This window comes from Xenopus laevis, chromosome 8L (assembly GCF_017654675.1).
Source record: "Xenopus laevis strain J_2021 chromosome 8L, Xenopus_laevis_v10.1, whole genome shotgun sequence".
In the NCBI taxonomy this organism is placed as follows: domain Eukaryota; kingdom Metazoa; phylum Chordata; class Amphibia; order Anura; family Pipidae; genus Xenopus; species Xenopus laevis.
Window position 1 is genome coordinate 119852608 of NC_054385.1, and position 26108 is coordinate 119878715.

The window sequence follows — 26108 nt, forward strand, 5'->3', positions numbered from 1 at the left end:
TGATCAAGGTACTTAAGAATGTACCACAAATGTAAAAAAGTTTAGAATAATTATGTGTACATGTCCGACGCTAAGGTATCCCCTTAAATATTAGACTGAAATATTTACTGGAACTAGTGTTCTTCTGTAGGATGAGATGAACACAATATCTAATATGATACAGCCCAAAAAGATTCACCATTATTTAATTGTTTTTGAGTTTAAGCCAAGCTACATTTCCTTCCCGGTGAAACCATTGGCTTATCGTCTCTATCCCCATCACAAGAAAGCTGAAAAGTACGGCTCGAGAAAAGGTTTATTGGCAGATCTTACTTGTCATTGTGGTATTCTCCTTTCTTGTGGACCTGGTTTTCCAGGGTGAAGTTGAAGTTAAAGTTATTCACAGACTCATTATGGAAGTACTTTGTACGAGAGGCATAGTCAAGGTTTTGCAGGTGTTTGATCATGTCTGGGAACCACACGGTCAGCCCATAGTAACTGAAGAAAAGAAGAAAATTGATATTTGAATATGATTATTCAATTAATATATATATGGGCAACTTTATGACAACACTGACATTTTTTTGTGCTGAATAATGCATGTTCAGAACATGTAAGAGCAGCTAGATTTCTTCTAGATATTATAAAGAAAGCTGCTAATAACAAATCCTATGTAAGCCATTGAATTCTAATTTGCATATTCCAATGTGTGCAAAATCCCAGTGCTTTGAAGTCTCAAGAACAAATAGCAGTCTCTCAAATTCTTACCCTAGCTGGCCTTCAAGCTGAGCCCCCTACCACTTCCCCAGACCCTGTCCAGGACAGTTTGGGAACTACTCCGCTAACGATTCAGCAAAAAAAAGGAATTCTGAATTTGGTGCACAGTCAACCTGTTCAAGCAGATAGACTTTCTCCTTGAACCATTTCTATTGAAAACCTGCAGTTGCCACAGCTCCTGTTTTCCTGCAGTCGTAGCTTCTAAAAAGAGAGAGAAAAGCTTTCACACTCTATAAACCTGTATAATAGCTGTGAAAGCTGCCCCTGTGGCAGTCTGGATGCTGAATAAGCTCCTCGCTTTTCACAAAACAATATTGGTTATGATTTCAGGTCAGGAACCGTTTGTAAGATTACCATGGAGTACTCTCTGGGTGGGTGTGGGCTGGGTGCCTAGAAACTAAAAATGCAACAACCAGCTTGTCATAGGAAGAATTCAGCAAGCCTGATATTTTCTTCAGTTTCTGTCAACAGATATATTTTTAGCAGGTGAAAATTACATTTCTCAAGAAAGGAGCTAAAGCTTAATTTAGACACATTATTAGTACATGCTCTAATAATATCATTATAATTTGATGCGTTGCAATGGCGTTTGCTGTGTCAGCTTCTCCTTTTAGAGTGCAAATCAAATAATCCTATTTCCGATTTCCGTTCAAGCATCCAAAAAGTATAGGAGTGGTGGTTGCCTCCCAGGGATTATATAATAATCAGCAGTGGAACCAAAGGTCTCCTGGTGTCCGTAGGAGTCACCAGGGGGCAAATTTACTAAAGGGCGAAGTGACTAACTAACTAAATTCGCCAGTGTGATGTCATTTTGGTACTTTGCTGATATACCAATGGTCACCGGCGTAACTTGGCTAGCAAAGGAGATAGACTGTAGCAGTACTTCCCTCCCTAACGCCTGGCGAATTTGCATTCTGGCGAATGGACGTAACTACGCAAATTCACTTGCGCCAGACTTGCCTTCGCCACCTCAGACCCAGGCGAAGTGCAATAGAGTAAATAGGACTTCCTCAAAAAATAGTTGAAAACACTGGCGTCTTTTCCTTTTTCAGGGTGATAGGCTGAAAAATAGCGTAATTTTTTTTGGGGGTAACCGGCTTCCCCCCTACATTTCCTAACATATGGCACATAAACTATACACTGGGCTCATGTGTAGGGCAATATAACAACTTTATTTTATTTCATTAAGGTTTCCCGGGCTTGTGTCGTGTAATTTATTTGCTACAACATGTACGTCCATTGAACTTTAACTTCACGCCGTATGCAAATTAGCCAGTGCTAACGTAACTTCGCTTCGCTTGGCGCAGCAACGCTAGCACAACTTCGCCAGCGTTCTGCACCCTGGACTCAACTTTTAGTGAATTAGCGTTGTCCTGGCGAAGTGATGCGATGTGAGCGAAGCCGTCGCTGGCGAATTTTCGGAGGTTAGTGAATTTGCCCCCAGGCCTCTTCATTTGGGGTGAGCCCACAAGAAACGGTTCACTGGAACATTTTAAACCAGTTCTGTGTTTAAAAACACAATTAAAAATGGCTGAGTCTCGATGCAACCATTAATTTATCTATGAGGAGAGGCTATCAAAGTTGAGGTTGCTCTTTCTGGTGTAGAAAACTTTGCAAGGGGACATGATTACTCTGTAACCACATACTTCCCTGGTGGTCCAGTGGTGCGGTCTCGCCGTCCTGCTGCTCCTGTATGCCCCGATAGTTAGGGGGCGCGCAATGCGCCTCTGCTGTATTTATTGGCGTATGCCAATTTAAAGGGCCAATTTACATTTTCTCACTACCCGTTATAGGTTTTCTCCTAGTGAGTTCCTGGTGGTTCTGTGCTGTTAAGCTTCTGAATTCTGTGATCTGATTACCTGTTGTGACCCCTGCCTGCTACTGACTATCCTGACTTCTGATCTGTCTTCGCTTTCTGTATACGCCTTGTACCGTAACCTTCTGCCCAAAAGACTTTACTTTACCGTTGAGCCCCTTTGCTCGTTCAGAACCCTTCGCTTGGCACCTCTCTTATTTAAGACCTGGCGGCATCCGATTAGCCGAGGGCTCCTCCCGAGGTGAAAGGCGGCTGTTAAAGGCTGAACAGGGTGCAGTGTCGGACTGGCCCACCGGGATACCAGGAAAACTGGTGTCATACCACAAAAAGTGTCAGTGGGCCCTCATGCTGCTTAAATTTTGGCCTATTTCATGGCCATTCCCTATTATATGAGAACAAATAGGCTAAAAAGATGGAATAATAGATTACAGTATGTAAAAAAAAAACAACTAGGAGAATAGAGGTTGATTGAGGAGATGAAGAATATTAGTACTGAGAGTGGGCCTCTGGTCTAAGGTTTTTGGGTGGGCTCCTGGTGTCCCAGTCCGACACTGACAGGGTGCCGACCGTGACATACTCTTTTCAAGTACATTAGAGGACTATATAGACAGACAGCACAGGATCTTCTCTTGACATAAAAAATAAGAAGGGACAGAAGACCACCTTTAAGATGTCACTATTGGTTCTTGACCACTTTAAGGATTTTAAGAGAGGTTTTGATTACTTATTGGACAGGCAAAATATACATAGCTACAGTAATCTCAAGGGCTTCTCCTAGAAATGGACAAAATAGTATCGTGCATCAAGAATCGTGCTGATTCTGAGCTAGACCAAAAACTGCAAATGACGCTATTGATGGTGTCTATTTGGGGCTGCAACAATGACAGATGCAATTTTAAGAGGAAAGAATTGACTCTTTCTTGCAATTGCTGTTCTGGCTTAAGAAACAGCTTTTAGTTGTTACGTTTATATGGGTGTGTGGAGCTCAGCTACTGATTTTTCTTTGCTTTCAGGAGTGATTGAAGACCCATGGGGTTTTGAAAGGGCTGATGATTGGAATTGGAAAAAAAAGCACCCTAGTAAATAATCGTTTCACGACTCGATTCATGAAATGAATTCCTACATTTAACAATAAAGTGCAGTAAGTTATAAAGGGAAAAATATAACCCTTTTCTAGCCATGATTTATACACCATTTATTTTGCATTGAATAAACAGTCCAATATGAAAGTAGACCTTTATGCACACCATATTCCATTCATATGTATCAGTGGGAGCTTTTAAATTGCTTCCATTGCTGTTATTCATCACAGATATAAGTGGTCATTTATGAAGACCACAGACAGTAGTACAAAAGCACTAACAAGTGAGGGAACAAGCGGAGGCGGGGTGTGCATATGTTCCAACCCCCACTTGCTCTGCATGAATACAGGGCGGCCTAAAGCAAACAACAATGTATTTATGGGGGCGGCTCTAGGTCTCTGTGCTCCAAAATGTACTGCGCCCAGAGAGTAACTTTTGCACCATGCTATCCATGTCATAAATGACCCCTGTTGGTGTTGGTATTTTGTATGGTATTTCAGAAAAAAACAAAAATACTTATGCACTCCCTTATTCACTTAAACTACAATTTCTTTTTACTGTTCAGTAAGAGCAACATCCAAGGGGTTGGAGAGCAACATGTTGCTGAAGAGCCACTGATTGAGGATTGCTGTAGAAACAGACACACAGGTCTGTGAATGCAACTGTGTGGATTGCCCAAGAGGTGGCACTCTAGTTTCTTGTATGTCCTAAAAAGCACAGTATTGATGCAAGTAATATTTCCTCACTTGCTTGACATAGTGAGTAACCAAATGTAATGATTTTGATGAAATGCCGCTAAAGAGGGTTCATGTTATTGATCCCTTCATACCACAAGCCTTATACCTAAAACAAGTAGATACACGACTTCTGTTCCTGCCTACCTTTACCATTCCCCCTCCGAAAAAATATGAGCTGTGATTTGCTCCTCACATGAGTTAGTGGCTGTATGAAGGGTCACGCGAGGCAACGCCAACCTCAATGTTTCCTCTTTCATTGCTACCAACGCCGCCAGGTTCCTAATATCATTTATGGACAAGATATGCAGCATATAAAATATATAATAAAATCAGCCCTGGCTTTCCAGATGGCTCTGTAGTCGCTGCAATAAGAGGTTCCATTTATTTACTTTTCGAATATCCACTCTCTTTATTGCTCCCAGCATCGTCCACAAGACTCTAACTTCATTAGCAGCTGACGGTTGCTGTTTAATGTGCAGCCGAAGGAACGCCAGACGGCAACTGGGAATATGGCATTTTAATTACCTCCCTGACACTTTGAATTAACAGTTATTTGGAGGAATAAATTTGGAAGGCTCAATCCTGATTAGGAAATACAGACATTATCCACTGCTCGCGGCGAGTCTGGCATTTAACCGCCATGTGTTTCAGGAGGTGGGAAGCTATCTGTCTGCTCGATTGGTCTTGGGGATGAGAATTCCCTTGCAGGTAGAGAGGCATGTCTAATTAATTGGCTTGATCATTAATCAGTTGGCTAAATATTACCAATTCCTATGGTAATTAATAGAATGCTTAGTACCAAGGTACTCCTCTCTGTCTGATATATTTATATGTAAGAGCATCAAAAAGAGTGGTTTTAAAAGTTGCTTATTGTTTAATTTTGGCTTTGCTATGGATAGCCAGTTACCCAAGCAAGCTTTAGACCTGTAGATGCCTTTGCCAAAATTAAGCGTAGCATGCCATTATGGTTCCTGCTATTTTCTAAGAAGTGTTGAGGCACTTAAAGTAATATGCCAGTGTATAAAGAAGAATACACTCGATAAGGCTACAAATCATACCGAGGAGGGTAAAACTGAGAACCTGAAGGACAATATTGAGCTTCTGTACGGAAGAATTTTGGAATGGACACATAACTCCTTTACCTTCTTCTGATAAGGCTAAAGGTGACTATACACTGGCCTCATCTCCAAGAGGGTCCCCAAGATTTTGAGGTCCACAGGTAAATGCTCTCTCTTCTTTACGTTAAAACTGGCCTTGGAAGGAGCTAAGGAGTGTGAAGGTGAATGAAGCAGAAGAATTACTGGGATGTAGTTTTCAAAAATGAATCGCTATATGGTCAAATTACTTGTGTTTTAGAGAAACGTACAGAAAGTTCTGAGCTCTAAGGTCACCATGATCATCTGTCATTATCATAAGGCCCTACTTGTGAGAGCTTAGAATTAAAGGTTGCAGTTCTTTTATTTCTACAAAAATTCGAGTTTTCGAGTTGTATTTTTTGGGGGTTAAAAAAAATCTAAAACCTGTTAAGGTCATGTAGGAGTCAATGGCAGAGGTCCCTTGAACCATTTGAGGATGTTAATAGTCTGTTTGATGTTTGCATTTTTTTTCAGATGGTTTTGCCCAAAACTTGAATGATTCAAGCAATTCAATTCAAGAGTTTTCGAGTTGCGGGACTCAAACTCGCAGAATCAGGTTTTTGCTATTTGACTTTTTTCTTAAATAAGATACCATTTGAGTTTCAAGTTCGTTTGAGGTAAAAAAAAAAACGTTAACACTTGACCTTTGATAAATAACCCCCTAAATATCCAACTAGGATGAGACACAAAATACCAGCACATGATATTTTTAGTATCACATTCCTTCTGTTTTTCAGGCCATGAAGGAAATATTGAATCATTCCTTCTGCAGATAACGAAAAACCCTTCTGTGAGACGCAGTGGCCCTGATTCCAATAATCTCATGACCTCTTCTCTAACTCCCAACCTCTGGCCTGGAGGTGGGCAGGAAACGTTGTGAATGTTAATAGGGTATTTATGGAGAGTAGCTATGCATTTCACCTTCCATGTTTTCAGCAGAAAACAATGGGGCAGCAAAAGTTATAGTAAAAAGTGTTGTTGGGTATGTGTGTTTCCCTACTTTGAGTATACAAATAAGTTCTTCTGTTCAAGCAGAAATATAGTATAAGCCAAACAGGCTTTTTCCACTTAGTGCCAACCAAGGCAACATTTTTTACCTTCCCTCATGGTATTCTCTGACGTAGACTCTTATACGTCTCCCTCTAAGCTTGAGACGTTTATGGAAACAAGCCGCTACTGCTTACCTAGAACCCTGGGGGAATATTGAGATGGCTGGTTTCACCTATGTCTGGAGCCTTTGCAGCAATGCCATTTTGTAAAGATTTTAGCATTTTTGCTGCATAATATTTTAGCATGTTATAAAACTATGATTTTGGGTTTTAAAAAAAAAAACTCTAAAACTCTAAACAACATGAAGAAAGACAGTGACAGTGTTCTGTTAAATGCTAATATTCATCAACACTCTCTTTCAGTGGGACTGTACTTTTCTCACCTGAAGGACATAGTGAACCAAACAGCCATCATCATGAGAGTAATGCGTCGGTATTCTGGGGAAAAAATCTGATGGAAGTTGGCCCAGACCTGAAAAACCATAAATAAGCTCATTTATCTCAGTGGTCAATTACAGGAGTGTAACATGGTAGTACAACACATATAAGTCAACAGAATGCCTTCAAAGAAATGGAGCCCTATGTATCAAGCTGTACCTGTTGTAATAGGTTGAGCGTTCGGATACTCCATCGCCTGTACAAGGTCCCAGTGTTTGACTGGATCTCAACAAGCTCATCCTCTTGCTTAATGGTTTTTATTTGGGTTACCTATAGAGAGAAGAATACAGTTGTCGCATTTGCTGTTACCGCTTTCTTCTACCTGTTCTGCAGGCCAAGAATGGGTTACAAAAGGAAGAACTTGCTTGACGTTGAGCTCAACTGACAATTGAGATATTTAATTCAAGACAAATGAAATTAGAATTGGGAGGGTGTTGACTTATCCAGCAGACAGGCTGCATATTTACCATAATCCTTTTGTAATCTCCAGCACTGCTCTGAAGATCAGGAGCAAACGTTTTCTCCCAGCCTCATTTACGCAAGGCTTTATCAACTGCCAGAACTCTCATTTTATTTAATTACGCTACTTATGAACTATAGCATGGTTTGACAAGCATGGATGCACAGCCAGAGCATATAGAAAATAGTTACTCCATAAAATTGGTTGTTGTTTTTTCTACTCACAGAAAACACTTTCTCAGGGTGTCCTTTGGCTCTCATATTGGTGTCATGAACTTGCTTTAGCACCATCCAACCTTCATCATGTTTCCCATTCTGAAATAGAAACGCATTAGATGAGATGATGATTTAAATTTTACTTATTTACCCCAACCCCATTTCTCCATGACCCTTCTAGAACTAGTGCATCAGCAATGATTGAAAATTTAACGTGGTTTAACTTAAGAATAGATATGATTAGTGTTAGTTTTATGAAGACCTCTTAAGGTGTAGAAATGGGTCTCGCAGCAGAATATCAAATCAGTTCATTTTAGTAAAGCCAACATTCTGGGATGTTTGCTCACCTCTAAGAAAAAGCGAGGGCTCTCAGGCATGGTGGTTAGAGCTCCTATAGCAAACACAGATGGGAATGCACACACCAGCACAAACACCCTCCAGCTGTGGAACTGGTAAGCAGAACCCATCTGGAAGCTCCACCCTTCAAAGGAGACAAACAGAAGAAGATGTAGCAACTGCACCCACAGAGTCATAGACAGTCCATCACATAATGCAATGCTAGATAAGATCTCCAGCCTGTTGGTGAACTCCCTAGTTTTTTGATGAGACTTCTCACATGACAAGTTGATGTGCTCAAATTGACATAAATATAATAATTTAACATATTCATAATATGGCTTTATAATAGGTTTTACTAAAACTCCTTTGTGCCTCCGTTTTACCTTCTCCCTTGTGCCTTTCGCACAGTATCTAACAATATATAAAATACCCGTTATGATTGTCTTCTTTTGCAAGAATACTCAAAAATAGGAAAACTGCTGGAAGGTGGCACTTATTTTATATCATTGATGTATATTATGATGTAGCTCAGCCTTAAAAACAAAATCATTTTCTAACTTGGACCCTAAAGCAACTGAATACAGGTATAGGATGCCTTATCCGGAAACCTGATATCCAGAAAGCTCCAAATTACGGAATGGCTGTCTCCCATAGACTACATTTTATCCAAATAATCGAAATTTTTAAAAATGATTTCCTTTTTCTGTGTAATAATAAAACAGTAGCTTGCACTTGATCCCAACTAAGATATAATTAATCCTTATTGGAAGCAGAACCAGCCTATTGGGTTTATTTAATGTTTAAATGAATTTCTAGTAGACTTAAGGCATGAAGACCCAAATTATGGAAAGATCCGTTATCCGGAAAACCCCAGGTCCGGAGCATTCTGGATAACAGGTCCCATACCTGTACTTGTTTGGCTGATACATTAGATAGCTTTAAGAAGGGGTTGGATGGCTTTTTAGCAAGTTAAGGAATACAGGGATATGGGAGATAGCTCATAGTACAAGTTGATCCAAGGATTAGTCTGCAGGGTTTTTGCCTTCCTCTGGATCAACTGGCAGTTAGGCAGGTTAAAAAAAGTAAAAAGGTTGAACTTGATGGACTTACTAACTTACTATGTAACTTCTCCAATCACTTACCGTAGTGTGGAATGATGGCCCAAGCCATCGCTGAGGCATAGATCCCACCAATCATCCAGAACATGCACAGCCAGCTCAAGTGCTCTCCCCTTTTCTCTTGAGCCAGAAACTCAGAGAAATAGGAGAAGACGATGGGAATGGAGCCACCAATACTATAAAGATAAGAAAAAAAAACAAGTTACAGTTTAAAGACAATAAAAGGCAAGTTATGGATAGGTCTTTCAACAACTAGGCCTAGAAGTTCCTTTGCTTCTTCCCCTCTTTAGATTTCTCTTGTCTGATTGCAAGTGGTTTTTGAAGAATTTCAAGACAAGAATTAAATTTTGTCAAATTAGTCTAATTTTTCTGAACTAAACATAACAGGATCGTCAAAAGCAGAAATAAAGTTCATACCCGACACCAGATAGAAGCCTGCAGAACAAGAAGGTCCCGTATCCCTGGACAAATGAAGAAAAGAAGGCAAAAACGCTGTTGACAGAGAGTGACATAAGTAGGCACTGCCGTCGCCCAATGCGGTCTGCCAGCCCTCCCCATAGGAATGCGCCAACCATCATCCCCAGGTAGACGATGAGACCTGCAGGGTTACAAAAGGCAAATTAATAGTCAACCGGTATCTCTTTTGTGCTGCACAGAATGTTCATTACAGAACAGTTTCATAATCCCCGATATCCCTTCCACCACCCTGGGAATTTGCAGTTTAGTCATTTTCAGGGATACCTGGGAGCAAGGACGAAGATGACATTGAAGCACACTACCATCAGCCAGTGAGTTTTAAGAAAAAAAGGAGCATACCAACTTTAACGGGGGCTGTCTAATGTCAATTTTGACTCTCATTTTCCTTTACTTGAGCCTTGCCAGTGGTTTCAGGTATAAAGCGGTGGGGGATAACCACCCCTCCACTAATGTGAATATAATTTACAAAAAATGTAAATTTTGCTGCTACATTTTTGGAGACAAATATGACTGCAAACTAGGTGGTGTATACTGCAGAGGATCATTTCAGTGTCTGAATTTATTCCACCATTTGCACCGGGCCCCCAAATTCATATATTGGGGTTAATGAGAAAAGGAAAATGTCATCATTTGATACCAGTCATGAAAAAAATAATTGATTATGCAAACATGTAAAGCTGACATGTGAGAGTAACAAGTAAAGGTGTGGTGTTTATACAAATGGCCTGTAGATGTCACTGTGCATACTTCCTGGAGAGCTTAAAAGTGAAAGTAAAAGTTACTGTTGTGTAATGGCTACATGAGAGCCTGCTAATAAAACACTGTTATACTCTACTCATCCTCGGCTACCAAAACATAACAAATGGCAACAAGGATGGCTCTTCTACCTCTGCAGTAGCCTGCAGCTTTTCTTCCAAACCCTGGTGAGCCTACTATACCTTTTACTGCTTGGATCCGTATGTTTGAAAATTACATTATTGCTGCTGACCAAGGGGAGATTTCTGCTGCTAGAAAGTGTGCTTTACTTATTCACTGCCTGGGAGCAGAGGGACAGCGTATATTCTTTACATTACCATTACCTGATGATACTTATGAAACTGCTCTTACTGCTATAAAGAACTTTTTCGTTCCAAGAGTAAATGTGGTTGCTGAAAGATATAAATTCCGACCTAAGTTGACAACGTAATTGCGAATCCACAGAACTATTTGTAGCAGCTTTGAGAGAGCTGGTTGTTATCTGTGAGTTTGGGAATCTAAAGATGAAATGCTAAGAGACCAAATAGTGGAAAAAACAAACTCACCTCACATTAGAGAGAGACTGCTCCTAGAGCAGGATTTAACCCTTGCAAAGGCTATTACAGTTGCTAGCCAAATTGAAACAGCAGTGGCAGAGGCTAAAACTCAGCCAGGGAACTGCTGGGAATGTACAGACTGTGAATTCAGCACTGTGGCCTAATTATGCACAGTCACAGGCAAAATACAGGGCTATTCACCTACACTGCAAAACCGTGCAGCAAATACAAATAGAAAATACTGCTTTCGCTGTGGTTCAACACAACAAACTGCAAATCATGTTACATGTCCTGCAAAGGCTATACGGTGCCGCAAATGCACTAAATTAGGACATTTTGCTAAGATCTGCCGTAGTTCTGCTAAAGATTTTCATGAAGTCACTACTACAAATGTTACGGATGTTTATCCAGTGTGGATAAAGCTGGTACATTTATTCCAGACAAGTTTATCTGCACTGTCAGTGTCAGTACTGCTTCTGCTGACAAGGGACACTCCATGAACCTGATGCTTGATACAGGTTCAGCTGTTTCTATACTACCAAAGGAGATTTTCTTGAAATACTTTGCAAAAGATCCGCTTGTTGCACCTGCCCTGAAACTGGTCAGTTACTTAAAGGATCCAATCCCCGTGCTTGGTTGCTTGCCAGTGACTGTACAATTTGAATCAAATACTGCAAAATGTGATTTTTACATTGTGAATAAGGCTACTGCTATACTTGGAAGGGATCTCTTTGCTGCATTAAACCTACAATTAGTTGATGGTCTCATTACTACAGCACCAGTGCCTGCCACACTTCACTGCCACACTTCACTGGGTTGTGCAAGGAACTTTATACACAAAGTTAAGTTGAGACCAGATGTAAAACCAGTACCATTTTCTGATTCAGCATGGGAAAAACTTGCTATTGATATTGTCGGTCCTTTTACAGATGCTCCTATAGATTGTAGATTTGCTATAACCTTGATGGACTATTACAGTAAATGGCCTGAGATTGCATTTCTTTCTCATATAACATCAGCTACAGTAATAACATTTCTGTCTACAGTCTTCAGCAGAGAAGGTAATCCAAAGGAGTTAATATCCGACAACGGACCGCAGTTTGTCTCATATGAGTTTGAATCCTTTCTGAGAGAGAGAGAGGAATATTGTCATGCAACAACCCAATCATCTCCAGCTGAATTATTACATGGCAGACAGATGCGCACTAAGTTACATGTTGTAGACATCAAACTTCCACAAAATACTGTGCCTACAAAATCATCTACTGCGGACATTGTGAAACATCAACAAGCCAAATGCAAGGCTTATACTGACAGAAAACGTGGTGCAAGATAAATGTACTTTCAGCCTGGATCTTAAGTCAGAATTAAGAAACCAGGAATACTGAAACAAGGACAATCTAAATTTACTACACCACAAGTGAGACGCCAGCGAGGACCATACACATATGAACTGTCTGATGGTCGCATATGGAATGCAAGTCGTCTTGCTCCTGTTAGATATGACTTTGGAGAAGCTCCATTTGATGAAGGACATTTTCCTACTCCTGTTGCCAACTGCAATAGGCCTTAAGAAAGTGAACCTGTAAGGTGTACTGAGAGAATCAGAAAACTACCTGCATGGACCCAGGACTATGTGATGTGAATAATGTATATTATTGCTTTAAGATGCATTGTTGTTGTTTATTACATTTGCCCAAATGCTTTCCTACTATAGGGGGAATATGTGGTGTTTATACAAATGGCCTGTAGATGTCATTGTGCTCAAGACATACTGTGCATACTTCCTGGAGAGCTTGAAAGCGAAAGTTACTGTTGTGTAATGGCTGCATGAGAGCGCTCAACTGTGTTCATTGCAGTGGATTTCTATAGCCAGCTTCTCGCCATGTCTTTGGCCAGAGTGTGCCAGAAGGTGGCAGTCTCAGAGCTGGCTTCAACTCTAGCAAGGTGCAGGGGAGATATGTAAAGTAATGGCTAAATTCAACTCATACTAATGCATTACAGCAGCTCCCAGTGTATGCAAAGAGCTGCTGAAATGAAATTCTGTACATAATGCCTGTCACCAAAGCAGGAAACTTGGAAATGTCACAGCTGTCTTTAAGAGGCAGAGAAAATGTGAGAGCAGCAGCAGCTAAAGGTAGGATGAGTGGAAAAAAACAGCTATTCATATATTAAGTGTACCAGCATTTCAGCAATCCCTATACAATACAAAATAATAGTCTCTGGGAAGGGACTGTGGCTGTAGGATAGCAGGTATAGTAGGGAGAGATGGTGTCTATAGTAACAGTGGGATAATAGTCTCTGGAAAGGGAGTGTGACTGTGGGATAGCAGGTATAGTAGGGAGAGATGGTGCCTATAGTAACAGTGGATAATAGTCTCTGGGAAGGGAGTGTGACTGTGGGATAGCAGGTATAGTAGGGAGAGATGGTGTCTATAGTAACAGTGGGATAATAGTCTCTGGGAAGGGAGTGTGACTGTGGGATAGCAGGTATAGTAGGGAGAGATGGTGCCTGTAGTAACAGTGGGATCATAGTCTCTGGGAAGGGAGTGTGACTGTGGGATAGCAGGTATAGTAGGGAGAGATGGTGCCTGTAGTAACAGTGGGATCATAGTCTCTGGGAAAGGAGTGTGACTGTGGGATAGCAGGTATAGTAGGGAGAGATGGTGCCTATAGTAACAGTGGATAATAGTCTCTGGGAAGGGACTGTGACTGTGGGATAGCAGGTATAGTAGGGAGAGATGGTGCCTATAGTAACAGTGGGATAATTGTCTCTGGGAAGGGAGTGTGACTGTGGGATAGCAGGTATAGTAGGGAGAGATGGTGCCTATAGTAACAGTGGATAATAGTCTCTGGGAAGGGAGTGTGACTGTGGGATAGCAGGTATAGTAGGGAAAGCTGGTGCCTATAGTAACAGTGGATAATAGTCTCTGGGAAGGGAGTGTGACTGTACTATAGCAGCAGTCTACTAGGCCAGTAATCTGATTGGCTATTATTGGGACCTGGGCAACCCCTAATTGCACCCCACAACAGACAATTCTATCTAAAGATGGCTATACTCACAAAAAACAATCATTGGTAAGTGTATGGTGACCTAGAGATTCTGACTGATATACATGTACCTGTTCTATGGATGTCAGTCAGTTTCGGGGTTGGGGTGGTGGCTATTTTATGCGTGACCCCTAATACGTACTACTTCCTTTGGGCTCATGGGTGAGTCAATCGGAAAGTGTAACCCATCGGCCCGTGTGTGACCACCTTAACTGTCTCAGTAGAATACTTGAATGTCAAAGCCTACATAGACCCAAGATCATCATTAATTACTGAATTTTGGGGAACCAGCCTCATCCTATTTATTAGGAGATTATGTCGGCAAAGTAGGACACTTAGCAGGAGAATTTAGAAAATTGGAGGTGAGAATCATCACTGAAACTGTGTAAGACTGAAGGCTCACAGGCACGATGATGGATGATCCCAGTCAGGGGGGCTCAGTCTCTAAGTCTCTACAAGGCTTCCTGGCATTTAGCAAGATAAACACACGGCAGTTTGTAATATTTTATAATGGGTTTGATAATCGAAACAGGAGCTCACGGCAGATGAAAGTATCACCTACTGAGACATGGAACAACAGTTCTGTATAGCTATTTATATATTGATACACCAATGGGAAACCCACAAGCTTTGTGAAATCTCATTAGATCTGTAAAACACATATTATCCTTAAAGGGATCACCTTTAAATTAAAGAGATACTGATACCAGAAAATAACTTTTTTATATCTATTATAACATTGGCTTTGAATGATATTTATAATTTTGCCATAAAAGTATTTGCCAGATGCGTTTACATTACCTTTCTTACCCCCTTGTTCCTCTATGAGGGGGCTGCCATATTTGTGCAGTAGGAGTTGATTAGTATTAGAAACTCTGACAGACTGAGATGTTTAGGTTTAGGAATTTAGGAACTTCAAGTAACAATTACTTACAAAATCAGAACTATCAGAGAAAAACGATCAACATGACCTATAGGTAACTTTTGATGTAGATTAATATTATTTTTAAATAATTTTAATATTTTTTACATTTTTAGTGTCAGTATCACTTTAAGTAATAACAAGCTGCAGAGAGTGATAGTCTGAGACAATTTAGCAAATTTTTTTATTAATTGTGGTTTGTTTTAGTTATTTAGCTTTGTATTCAACGGCTCTCTGGTTTTTGCAATTTCAGCAATCTGGTTACTAGGGTCCAAATTACCCTAGCAACCATGCATTGATTTTAATAAGAGACTGAAATATAAATAGGAGAGGCCTTAATAGAAAGACGAGAAATAAAAAGTAGCAATAACAATACATTTGTAGCCTTACAGAGCGTTTGGTTTTTAGACGGGGTCAGTGACCCCCATTTGAAAACTGAATGTCAGAAGAAGGAAAATAATTCAAAAAGGTTTTATAAAAAAAAAAAGAAAATGGCTTAAAATAAGTCATTCTATAACATACTAAAAGTAAAATAAAAGGTGAAGCATCCCTTTAACGTACTGCTAAACTGCTGGCATCAAAAGGGGCAAAAAAGTTTAATTTAGTCACATGGCAGAATCTTTCTCAAATGAGCCGAGACCCACAATATCCCAATTGGTTCAGCCGGGCAGAAGGATTCAGCCCAATATGAATCCTGCTGAAAAAGGCTGAATCCTGGCCAAATCCCGAACTGAATCCTGGATTCAGTGCATCCCTAATATTTTCCCTCTGGGCAATATGAGCTCCCCAATGTTACTCCATTGACAATAATTGGTCAGAGGTTGTAAGAGGTAGAGTTCTACATGCAACAGTTCATATATATATATATATATATACATATATATATATATATATATATATATATATATATATATATATATATACACACACACACACACAGGTACCTGTTATCCAGAATGCTCATGACCTGGGGTTTCCAGATTCTGTCATTTGAATCTTTATACCTTAAGGAGCAGATTTACTAAGGTTCGAAGTGAATATTCAAATTGAAAAACTTTGAATTTCAAAGTAATTTTTGGTTTTGGGTACATTGACCATCAAATAGGCCAAATTCGACTTCGATTCGAAGTGAAAATGCTTCGACTATTCGATAATCGAAGTACTGTCTCTTTAAAAAACTTCGACTTCGCCACCTTAAACCTGCCGAATTGCTATGTTAGCCTATGGGGACCTCCTAGAACAGGGATCCCCAACCTTTTGAACCCGTGAGCAACATTCAGAAGTAAAAGGAGTTGGGGAGCAACACAAGGATAAAAAATGTTCTTGGGGTGCCAAACAAGTACTGTGATTGGCTATTTAGTAGCCCCTATGTGGATTGTCAGCCTACATTGAGACTCTGTTTGGCAGTGCACCTGGTTTTTATACAACCAAAACTTGCCTCCAAGCCTGGAATTCAAAAATAAACACTTGCTTTGAGGCCACTGGGAGCAACATCCAAGGGGTTGGAGAGCAACATGTGGCTCACGAGCTACTGGTTGGGGATCACTGTCCTAGAACATATAGCCAACATTTGGCTAAGTTTTTAGTCAGAAGTGAAATCGTACGATCGTATGATTAAATCGTTTGTATCGAAGTATGATCGTAGTTCGATCCCACGATGTTAAACATCCATACGAATTCGACTTCGAATGTCGAACTAGCCTATTCGATGGTCGAATTTCGAAGTTTTTTTGCACTTCGAAATTCGACCCCTGATAAATCTGCCCCCAAGTCTACTAGAAAATCATGAAATAAACCCAATAGGCTGGTTTTGCTTCCAATAAGGATTAATTATATCTCAGTTGGGATCAAGTACAAGATACTGTTTAATATTTCATAAATCAGTTTTAAAAAATTTGGATGGTTCGGATAAAATGGAGTCTATGGGAGCCGGCTATTAGCGATGTATGGGCCGCCCGATACCCGCGGGTCAGGTGGGTTTGGGGCGAACTCTTCACCGGTGGCCATGTTGCTTCCGACTTCTTCTTTTATAGAAGCTGCGACTGCTCACCCGCCCCCTTTTGTGACGTCATCGGCGGGGCAGGCGCGGGTCTATAAAAGGAACCAAGAAGTCAGGCGGGCGCGTGCTGGGGGAGGGCAGGTACGGGTTGAGAAAACCCCAAACCGCACATCACTACCGGCTATTCAGTACTTTGAAACTTTCCGGTTAAAGGATTCCATTCCCATATACAGTTATACAGCAGATATAAAATTAGGATCTAACATAAGCCCCAAAGATAAAGCATAGGAATAACTGACAGCGGGAGTGAATGCATCTCATTATAGGGTATTATCTGTTGCTCAGACAGTGATTATATAATCAATGATACATCTGTATTATTAGGGTCTTCAAATAATAAATTATAAATGATTACTCACCACAATTGGGAAGTGGCCCAGGTGCACCTCCCTGAGCCCTCAGCACGGGGAGCGGACAAACCGAAAAACCAATTGGGAGCAGGCGCTCAATGAAGGCAAACTTTAGTGTCTGCTCCCAATTGGTTTTGCAGTGATTATATAATCCCATACTATCGCCTAAACGGAACCTCGGCCGTCCACACAGAAACCCGCCACTCGTCTCTGTTTGCCAAGTTCCTTGTTCAATGAAATCAATTGGATTTTTCCCTTAAATTAACATCATTTTATTTGTTCATTCCATCGTGGTGCAGAGGCGCCATTGATTTTGTCTGCCTTTTCAGCTTTTCATTGACTGAAATGATTTCTACCAGCTTCCTCCATATCCCTCTGTAAAGACCTATAATTGGATTATACGGAGTAAGCAAAAGTAGCTGGATTTTGTGGTTCTAGAACTACAGTAAATATTCAGGCAGGCAAACGGGTTGCTAGGGTCCAAATTACCCTAGCAACCATGCATTGATTTGAATAAGAGGCTGGATTATGAATAGGAGAGGCCTGAATAGAAAGATGAGTAATAAAAAGTAGCAATAACAATAAATGTGTAGCTTTACAGAGCATTTGTTTTTAGATGGGGTCAGTGACTCCTATTTGAAAGCTGGAAAGAGTCAGAAGAAGGCAAATAATTTACAAAAAAACTATAAAGACCAATTGAAAAGTTGCTAAGAACTGGTTATTCTATAACATACTAAAAGTGAACTTAAAGAGGTTACTCACCTTTAAATGAACTTTTAGTATGATGTAGAGGGTGACATTCTGAGACAATTTGCAATTGGTTTTAATTTTTTATTTGTGGTTTTTGAGTTATTTAGCTTTTTATTCAGCAGCTCTCCTGTTTGCAAATAGGGGTCCAAATGACCCTAGCAACCATGCAATGATTTAAATAAGAGACTGGAATATGAATAGGAGAGGCCTGAATAGAAAGATGAGCAATAAAAAGTAGTGATAACAATACAGCCTTACAAAGCATTTGTTTGTTACATGGGGTCAGTGACCCCTGTTTGAAAGCTGGGAAAAAGTCAGAAGAAAAAGGCAAATCATTAAAAAAAACTATAAAAATAATGAAGACCAATTGAAAAGTTGCTTAGAATGGGCCATTCTTTAACATATTAAAAGTTAACTTAAAAGTGACTTAAATTTGAACCAACCCTTAAAGCCTGCCTGGCTTATATAATAAATATTCAAATCAGATGAGTGCATTTGCTCTTCACTATTTATTTATTTTTTTTTTGAAACTTCATTTTTTCCAATTTTCCACTATTGAATTTAGGCTGTGCTGTGTGGTTGCTAAGGTTACACTGGCCCTAGCAACCAGGCAACGGTTTCAATGATACTTATCTATTTATTAAAGGGATCTGAGCAAACAAATAAGTAATAAGAAGAGCTGAAAGAGATGATTTGCCTGGGCCGTGGGCCTCTAAATGATGCCGTCAACCCTAATACCCATTAAATAGAACATCTCATTCATTCAGGCAGTGGCGGAAGAAAACAACATGCAAATAATATTGTAACATCAATATTTGCTTCAAAACAGAAAACCGCTGGAGGATTACGGCATGAATATGTAATCGAGATGTTAAAGCGAGGGAAGGGATCCGACTGCAATCTGTAAAGGAAATGTTTGTGGATCGCAGGAAATGGTTGGGGGCCATTAACCCAATCCTTGCCAGGGATGTTGCCTGCAAAGCATTCCGCAGCAGTTTTGCCAGGCCTTTGGATTCTGGATATAGAGTTAAAAATGGCTTTCCAGACCTCCGCATTGTGAGTCAGCGCCTGTGAAGCGTGCCATTTATACAAATTGGCTCTAGGGGAACAACGAAGGCAACAAAAATGCTGCTTAAAATCGGGAGCATCAGGAGGGTAATCAGGACCGCCATCAGAAATCGCAGGGTCCCATACGACAAAATTTCCTGGGCCCCCTGGGCTGCGCCCATCGCAAGCCCCACCTACAGGTCCGCCCACCCCACAGGTTCGCCCCCCACCACACAGTGAAAAAACAAAAATAATATTGGTGGCTTGGGTTCTCACATGTTAATAAAAAATAAAAAGATATTGGTGGTCACGGCCCCTCATAAAAAAACATTTGTGACCAGGACCCCCCCACCATTAAAAAATATTGGTGGCTAGGACCCCACATGAGAAAAAAAAAATTGGTGGCCAGACCCCCCCCCCACACACACATTATAAGAAAATTGGTGGCTAGGGCCCCTTAAACGTCCATGCCTTCCCAAAGTCAGCAGCTCTCAGAAAGATGGGGGGCCCGGATAATTAAGTAAGTGTGGCGTGGCCGGGCCCCCTTTCCCTCGGGGCCCCCTACAACTCTCCCCCCTGTTTACAAGTGCTCAGTTTGCAGTTATAAACCTTGCCAAAGCTGCAATTGTTCCTGGGGCTGGCCACCTCCTATAGCCCTCCTGTTGTGTTATAATGTCATAACAAAAAGCCAGAAGCTGGAGTAGCCCAGCAACTAGGGTTGCCACCTGTCTGTTTGTCACCCAGACAGCCCGGTTTTTGGAAGGGCTGAAAACTAGTGAAAACTGTCTGTCCAGACAGGACATTGAAGTTAATGTCATGGCAATCAGCCAATTGCTGATCAACATGTCACCAGTCCCGCCCCTGATGTCATCAGCCCACCCCTATGTCCCTCGCCTCGATATCATCTGCCCCCTGCATGGAGTTTGGCAACAAAAAGGTGGCAACTGGCAACCCTACTAGCGACCTGTACATGGCACGTAATGTGATTGGTGGCATAGGAAGTTCTGTTCATACTGGAATCAGCCTTTATTTCCATTTTTTTCTTTTTTTCCCCGATTTGTTGGATAAGATTTCCCTTTCCTTTCACCTCCTGGGATAGTCCTGAAGAAAGTCGAGTACCTGCGGGTTATCCTGGTGGTTGGATTTTCTGGTGCGGGTACAGATGTGGGTCTTATCTATATTTCTTATCTGATGTTATATTATCTATTTTTTACTTCATTAAACTTTTTTAAACTTTCTTTCTACCTCTGCCCAATTCTGATGATGTCACTTTGGGCTCGCAGCAACTGCCCTTCCGGTTTAATGGAGATCAGCAGGTTGCGGGTTAGGCAGTTGTGGGTCGGGTTGGGTAAATCTGGATTGAAGGTCCGTGTCCCAGGTCGGGTCTGGGTTTAAAAAATTGGTTCCACACTTTTGCTTTTTTCCACTTCTCTCTCAAACTTTTAAAAACACATGAGCTTTTAAAAATACATGAGCACAGAAAGGTAAGTAGGTCCAAATTTCATAGAGAAAAAGATTTCTCATTTCCAGATTTTCCTGTAGACTTGCAGTTTAATTCCACAAACTCACAGCTTAGATGGAACATTGTATCTACTCCTCCTTCTTCTGCCATGTCAACTACTTCTTCAGTTCCTTATTCCTATTCTTCCACCAACTATCTTCCTCCCTCTTTCCCTTCCTTCCATCATTCTTTCTTCCCTGTTTCCCTTCCTTCCATCATTTCTTTCTTTCTTTCTTCCCTCCCTCCCTCCCTTCCTTCTTTCCTCCCTCCCTCCCTCCCTTCCTTCTTTCCCTTCCTTTCTTCCTTCTTCTTTTCTACTATATTATTTCCATTTTTTCCTTTCTCATTTTCTCCCTCTGCCGTAAGTTTTTAATTCTACATTTCCTACAAATGTGGAGCTATAATACTGTAGTATATAAGATGTATTCATAAACAGCAATGCCTATTTACTTGCAGGAGTAAAGAATAGCTGGAGGAACCTGGGAGGGGGATTGAACATAGTTTTTTTGCAGCAGATCAATCTGAAGCTACCAATTTATTCTGATAATGATCCCTTATGAGACACCTTATCAGGCAGGCAGAACAAACCCACTAATGCTTTCTTTTATGCTTGCCTATGCCATGTTGCTGGCAATTACAGTATTCAGCACATATCTCACAGCTCTGTCACAAACAAGTTACAAATAAAATACAAACGGTCCCTGTGCCTCTGGAGAATATGCTTTGGAAACTGGCTCAGCACCCCCCCCCCACATACTAATTACTGGGAGTGTTAATCAGTGGGCAGGTAGTCTGCCTCTTAACCACTTGCTGCCTTCACGCTGGGCTTCCTTCATAGAATATTGCAGGTTAGTGTTGGACCTGTCTACTAGATGCTTGGCACAAGATCTTCAAGTCTTCCTCAAAGACAGATTTGTGAAAATATTTTATAATAAAGAGAGGCTTCCTTTTTTTTTATAATTCCCACCTTGTCTACAGCACAGCTCCTAACATGCCTTCATAGATAAGAAAGAACAATGGAATTGGCATGGTATGGAACTGGAGAATGCTCAATCTCCACTAAACGAAAGACTAACTTTGCTTTGCCCACCAATCCTTGGATTATGTTTAAGAGTTAAGAAAATTGTGGTCATAAATTAATCTGTGAATGAATATAGAGAACGGTGGATGGAAAGACCTGCTCGTTTCATATTAACTGCATAGTGCTGATATATAACTCTTCTTCAGGTTCAGCATGTTTACAGCAGACATTAGGGTCCCACTTTGACTCATAGTTGACCTCTTGTTCTTCCGTTTTTTTCAGTTTTTCCCTGTCATTTGTCTTTCACTTTTTTCTTCCCCGTGGGTTTCCTATATGGGCTGGGATATTTTTCCTGCCTCGTGAGATGTTCTCTTGGCCAATCATGCATGGTTATTGAGATGTCTTCACTAGAAATCCCATGTGACTGTTCTCAGGTCATCATGTCTCTCCCATGACTTGTCTTTGGAACAACTCAAGACAATGGAGTGTGAGATATCAGCCTGAACACACATATATATCTATCCACTATACAAATTTTCATTAGGGTGGAATATTGTTCCTTCCACTGAAAGGGGTAAAACCATCTAAGCCAAGCGAAGCACTTAATATTTTCATTTATCTTTGACGGCACAAGAGAGGGGAGCCATATAATGTGGCATGCTTCAGAGGTGACCTACTTCTGATACAGCAAGCGATGCAGTCATTTCAATCAGCGCACTTGCACTGCTCAACGTCTACTCGATTTGCAAAGGTTCCTCTCGTTCGCTAGTCACTTGGATTTGTGTGTGGGCGTTTGGATGAATCTGCTCTTGCCTAGAGCCGGCAGTAACCATTCCAGCCGTTGGACGCACTCCCAGCTAAGCTGTCACCGAAAAGAACATGAACCGCGTCGGCTAATGCCAGGAACACGTTACGTTGATCCAGCTATTGCTCTATCAATTAAAGTTTATTCTTTATTATAAATAAAACCACTTGGCCTGAGAGGACTACCAGCTCATTCTGCTCCTTCTTTGGCTTCTGGCTGTTAATTAGAAACATTAGTATATTCAACATCAAACATAGATGCTTGTTGGCAATGGAGCTGTGGCGCAACTGCAATTCCCTGCTTCTCCTTTTAGAAAATCTGCCATGGGGGATGCTGGCAACTATAGTTCCAATAGTCCAATATGATGTAATCCAGTTATGAATTAGGAAGGGTGCTGGGCTTTGTCTAATGCTGGTCACATATATTCAATGTTCAGCCCATGGAGTATATTTATCATAGAGTGAAGTTAATAGTGAAGTTCCACCACTAGAGCGAAATTCCGCCACTCTCCATTCATTTCTATGGGATTTTTATAGGCGTATTTATCCAAGGGTGAACTTTCACTTTCACCCATTGATAAATACGCCTTTCAAAATCCCATAGAAATGACTTGAGAGCTGCGGAATTTCACTCTAGTGGCGGAACTTCACTCTTTGATAAATTTACCCCCATGACTAAGAGGCAGATTTATCAAGGGTCGAATTTCGAAGTACAAAAAACTTTGAAATTCGACAATCAAATTGAAAATTGATCGAATGATTTGAACGATTTTAGTGTACGATCGAAGGATTTTTATTCGATGTGTAAAGACTTAGAAAGAGTTTGTAGAAGGTCCCCATAGGCTAACATAGCACTTCGGCAGGTTTAATTTGGCGAAGTATTGAAGTCGAAGTTTTTTTAAAGAGACAGTACTTAGATTATCGAATGGTCGAATATTCTAACGATTTTTACTTCGAATCGAAGTACATTCGAAGACGTAGTATCTTATTCGACGGTCGAAGTATCCAAAAAATTACATAGAATTTCGAATTTTTTTACTTTGAAAATTCCTTCGAATTCACTTCGACCCTTGATAAATCTGCCCCTTTAAGCGTCCACAGTAGACACAATATGTGTCAGGCCTTGGTTCTTAATTATGGAAAATAAAATGTATTAATCTTTACAATCTGACTTCGGCTTTTCTACTTGGTGTGGTCCAGGCTTGTGCCAGTCTCCTTTGATGTTTCCTGGTATTTGCTCCCCTTGCTGAAGGTCTGGGGCGTGTGCACCCAGACCCACCGCACCCAGTGATAAGCTTCTTTTAATGTACTTAATGTACTCCATACACTGGTTCCCTATCTTCAATTTCTAATACTGGTCACACAGTGAACGTTTGTCCAAATGGAGAGCCAAAAAATATCTTTCGGTAGCTGGTCATACAAAAGTATTACTGTTTGCTTGTAGACTGCCCAAACAGCATATTGCATCAGGTGCAATATCAGACATGGACCTACCCACACCCTACCCCCCAACATCATGGTCTCCTGCCTACCCAATATCCAACCTGCACTGAAGGTCTCTCCTAGCTACCTGACTAGTTACCGTTCTCTTACAAAAGGAGCATGCAGGTTGGACATGTTCGTCTCTCATCATCTTTATTAAAATCTGAATGCCAAAAACTCAATAAAATTTTGACTATAAAATCCCAATATTTTGTGAATTTTTTTTGTGTGATTTATTATACCCCGAGGATGGAATAGTTTGAATCCGAAAAACCCGGCATCTCAGACCTGCCGAGGTTGTATATAAGTCAATTGGAGAAGTCCCAAAGATATCCTGATCTACGTTGGGTTTCGTGCAAAAATTCTAAGTTTTCACGGTTTTCGGGCAGAAATCTGAGTTTCGGGCGGAAAATCAAAAAATTTGTACGATTAGAATTTTCGTGCGATTTTCACTATTTTTTAGAGTTTTTTTCCCACACTGCAATTTTTCTGGGAAAATGTTTTGATAAATAAGGGGAAATAACCCATGCGGGTTTGGTTGGAGTAAATTTCAGAAAATAATGAGATAAATTTGGATTTTGATAAATAACCCCCATAAAGTCTTGGTCATGTTACTCCAAAATAATTCGAAATCTTTATTGTTCCATAATGATGGGCACACAGCACTTCTAGATTGAGGCGTTGTCCTATGTTTATGATTAAGGGCGTCTGTGCCTGAAACGCATCAAGCTAGACGTGCTGTGTGCCCATCATTATGGATAAATAAAGATTTCGGATTTTAAAGTACTCCGGTGTGCGGAAACGTCCTCCTTACTCCTTCCTTCCAGCACCCAGAGATGCATCCATCCTGTATTGTAAAGAAAACTGGCGGTGAGTCAGAGCGGTATTTTCTATCTATATTCTACTCCAGAGCCATGACTTCTTTGGTGACTTCTTTGAGGACTGTAGGCTGGACAACTGCCTTAAGAAGGTGTTATTGCTTCTGCACGGTTATCCAGAATTCTTGGGACCTGGGGTTTTGTAGTTATGGGATCTTTCTGTAATTTGGATCTCCATAACTTGTCTGTTAAACAAAATCATGTAAAGATTAATTTAACCCAATAAGTTGTTTTGCCTCCTATTAGGATCAATTATATCTTAGTTGGGATCAAGTACAAGGTCCTGCTTTAAAGGAAAACTATACCCCCATAATGAACACTTAAGCAACTAGTAGGTCATATCATATTAAGTGGCATATTAAAGAATCTTACCAAACTGGAATATATATTTAAGTAAATATTTCCCTTTTACATCTCTTGCCTTGAGCCACCATTTTGTGATGGTCTGTGTGCTGCCTCAGAGATCACCTGACCAGAAATACTGCAGCTCTAACTGTAACAGGAAGAAGTGTGGAAGAAAAAGACACAACTCAGTCTGTTAATTGGCTCATGTGATCTAACATGTATGGTTTGTTGGTATGTTTGTGAGTACAGTGAATCCTACGATCCCAGGGGGCGGCCCTTATTTTTTAAAATGGCAATTTTCTATTTATGATTACCCAATGGCACATACTACTAGAAAAGTATATTATTATGAAAATGGTTTATTTACATGAAGCAGGGTTTTACATATGAGCTGTTTTATGCAATATCTTTTTATAGAGACCTACATTGTTTGGGGGGTATAGTTTTACTTTAATACTACAGACAGGCACGATTCAGGGGCTGCTGCCGCCTGAGGCAGCAGCCCCAATGCCGCCCCTCCTCCTGCTCCGCTCTTCTAACTACCAGCGTCGGAGCGGGTGGAGGAGGGGCCGCATCGCTAGTGCAGTGAGCGCTATTGCGCTCGCTGCGCTAGAAGAGCCGAATTTCCGTTTTAAAAAACGGAAATTCGGCTCTTAAAGTTACCAGAGGCGGCTTTTTGCCGCCCCTGGTAACTGGCCGCTCCGTGCCGCCTGAGGCAAGATTCTCACCTTGCCTCATGGCCGGAGCGGCCCTGACTACAGAGAAAAAGGAAATCATTTTTAAAAATGTTAATTAAAATGGAGTCTTTGGGAGATGGTCTTCCTGTAATTCGAAGCTTTCTGCATCAACGGGTTTCCGGATAAAAGATCCCATATCTGTATTAATTAGCTTTCACATTGTTGAGCGTAACAAAGCGTGTGATTATACAGATGTCCCCCAGGGTCATATTTTCAATTTCAATATATGGCTTGTGCCTAGAGTGGT

General features: G+C 40.7%; 1 protein-coding gene across 4 annotated transcripts in view; it reads right to left on the reverse strand.

Moving 5' to 3' along the window:
- Positions 1-26108, reverse strand: part of LOC108699365 (synaptic vesicle glycoprotein 2A) — a 92083-nt gene that overhangs the window by 7472 nt on the left and 58503 nt on the right. For 3 of the 4 annotated variants that reach the window (XM_018231393.2, XM_041573502.1, XM_041573503.1), the window contains 7 exons: positions 9564-9744; positions 9171-9322; positions 8037-8170; positions 7699-7788; positions 7174-7284; positions 6960-7048; positions 313-477 (listed from right to left, as the gene is read on the reverse strand). In XM_018231393.2, coding sequence (XP_018086882.1) covers positions 313-477; positions 6960-7048; positions 7174-7284; positions 7699-7788; positions 8037-8170; positions 9171-9322; positions 9564-9744 — 922 coding nt within the window. Of the gene's footprint in view, positions 1-312; positions 478-6959; positions 7049-7173; positions 7285-7698; positions 7789-8036; positions 8171-9170; positions 9323-9563; positions 9745-17305; positions 17469-26108 lie in introns of those variants that run through there. The other variant, XM_018231394.2, reaches the window with a different exon arrangement.